At 33.3% G+C, this 2,706-nt stretch overlaps 1 protein-coding gene across 1 annotated transcript; it reads left to right on the plus strand.

Annotated features, from left to right (window-relative positions):
- The first annotated feature begins 1,950 nt into the window (after positions 1-1,950).
- Positions 1,951-2,391, plus strand: LOC21389145 (zinc finger protein 2). The gene has a single exon (XM_010101657.1). It carries the CDS (start codon positions 1,951-1,953, stop codon positions 2,389-2,391), a length of 441 nt encoding a protein of 146 aa, XP_010099959.1.
- The last annotated feature ends 315 nt before the right edge of the window (positions 2,392-2,706 follow it).

The following is a 2,706-nucleotide window of genomic DNA, read 5'->3' on the forward strand; positions in this document are numbered from 1 at the left end:
GTTTCTTTTTTGCTATTTTGTTTTTATTTTTGTTTTGTTTCCATAATATTTTTATTCTTTTATTATTCTTATATTTTAATTTTGTATGACTTTTATTTTTCTTTTTCATAAAGTGCTTTCTCCTCAGAAAAAAAGATGAATCAAAATAGCCTCTTTATTAAAAAAAAAATTACAAGACTTTTACTAAATGATGAGAAGTGGGGGAAAAAAAGCTAGGAGTTAAGGCTTAAAAACCAAAAATACATTTTTTTTTAAAGTAAGCTAACTGAAACTGTTGAAATAACATCTACTCTACAATCAAAATGGAGACAAAATATGCCTCATTAAATTGTGAATAGCTAAACTAAATGTAAAAGTCCATTGAGGGAAAGGGATGCATGATTTCCCACAAAAGGGAACTTATAAAAGTCTAAATGACATTATTATGGTCACTACTAGTGACAAGCAAAAGTTTAACTATTTCGTATTCCATATGTTAAGTGATATAAATTATTAGCCATGACGTAGGTTATTGAAAAATGCCTTGTCGGCAGTAAATGTTTTTAAATTTTCACACTTCTTTATTTTAATTTTATCATTTTGTTAGACTTAATTAGTCAGATTAGTTTATTTTTTGATTTTGTCACGATCATATTAACCATATAATATTCATAAACGCTCACTATACTAATTAAAATTTGTTTTTGGAGTTCTTTATCATGGGAGTGCTCTAATTTGTAACAACACCAATATATTTTTTGAGCAATTCAATGACCAATCACATAATTCCTTACATATATGGTGTATACATATAACATACTAATAGCATATCCCGCGGCTGATCATGAGTAGAATTGTTTGAGAAATTCTTTCAAGAGGGAAAAAAAAAATTTTGAAATAATTTTATTTAAAGACACCCAATATCAATAATTATTACAATATTTTATCCTCTATCTTGAAAATTCCATTTTGCTACCCTTTATTATATCAAAATTTGATTTTGATACACTCTGTTTTTACAAATTTCATACTAGTACCTTGACATTTTAGAAAATTCTTTTTTGTTTTGTACCTCAGAGCCATTTTTTGAAACACAAAAAGATAAACTTATCCTTATTATAAAAATTCATTTGTTAACTAGAATTTTGAAGAAAAAAAAGATTTTGAAAAGATAAATTTTTTAAAAAAAGATTATGCTCCACATGTATAACACCTTTTGAAATCTTTTGTCTTTAAAATACGAATCGACAGATAAATTTTTACAATAAAGATAATTTTTTTGATTCCAAAAATGGCTCTGAAATACAAAAATAAATTTCTAAAAAGTCAAGAAATACCAGCATGAAATTTTTAAAAATAGAGAATATCAAACCTAAATTTTAATATAAGAGAATTTTCATTTTGTATATATTTACTTTTACAAACAGAGTCTATTAGATGTCTGTTTAAATTATTTTTTTGAATTTGTTTATGAATGGACCGACAAGGGATTCTAATGCTGCCATTAATGGGGGCGACAACATATGGATTCCCTGCTGATCTTTTGCAGCAAACTGTTTCTCTCTCTCTCTCTCTCTATCTCTATCTCTCGCTCTCTCTCCCTCTCTCTCTTACACATAGCACTGTTTCTCTCTCTCTCTCTCTCACATAGCACTGTTTCTCTCTCTCTCTCTCTTACACATAGCTCTCTCTCTCTCTCTCTCTCTCTCTTACACATAGCTCTCTCTCTCTCTCTCTCTCTCTCTTACACATAGCACTGTTTCTCTCTCTCTCTCTCTTACACATAGCACAATCAAGTCCATCTCCATTTCACTTCCCTTTTACTATATTTGTAGTCTCAGAAAAACAGTGGCTCACTTCATAACTCCATATAATGCTCTAACACAACCCCCAGCTCTTCCCCACTTCAGAAACTTATTCATCATATAACTCTCCATCTCTCTCTCTCTCTCTCTCTCTCTCTCTAAAAACATGGATTTCCAACCCAATACTTCTTTACACCTGAGCCCGCCCACCAACCAGCTCAACTTAGATCTCGTCCTCGATCCGTCGTCGTCTCCGTCCTCGCCGTCTGAACCGACGAAAGTTTTCTCCTGCAACTACTGCCAGAGAAAGTTTTACAGCTCCCAAGCCCTCGGAGGCCACCAAAACGCCCACAAGCTGGAGAGAACGCTGGCCAAGAAGAGCAGAGAGCTGACTTCCGTCGTCGTCCGAGCCCAGTCGACCGGAGGAGGCCCGAGCCACTCTCCGGTGGGACTGGGTCAGGCTCGTGGTTGGGTTGAACATGACCAAGGATTTTATGATCATGGTAGGTTTGGTTCTTGGTCGAGTAATGGATATAGAGTTGATCACCAGAATGGTGTTCATCAGGAGGATATTAATGCCCAGATTGACTTGTCCTTGAGACTTTGAGTCATCAATTCCATGCAGAAATTCCTTTGATGCTTTACAAGGTGGATGCGATTTTCAGCATCTCAATTTCTTATTGACATATTTTATATAAAGAAAAATATTAATTTGATGTGCAAATATATCATGAGTATTAATTCTGATCTGGAGTAGTACTTTAAGTACTTGGTAAATTTTTTCTTGTTGCCAAAACTCTGCATTTCCTCATGTCCTTTATGGCATAAAACGGGAAAGTAAACATGGAAATTAAAAGCAAATTAAAAGCTAGCTATGTGTGTGTATATAATCCTCTTGGAACTAAGGTCTAACTGTAGTTTT

This window comes from Morus notabilis, unplaced genomic scaffold (genome assembly GCF_000414095.1).
Source record: "Morus notabilis unplaced genomic scaffold, ASM41409v2 Scaffold533, whole genome shotgun sequence".
Taxonomy (NCBI): Eukaryota; Viridiplantae; Streptophyta; class Magnoliopsida; order Rosales; family Moraceae; genus Morus; species Morus notabilis.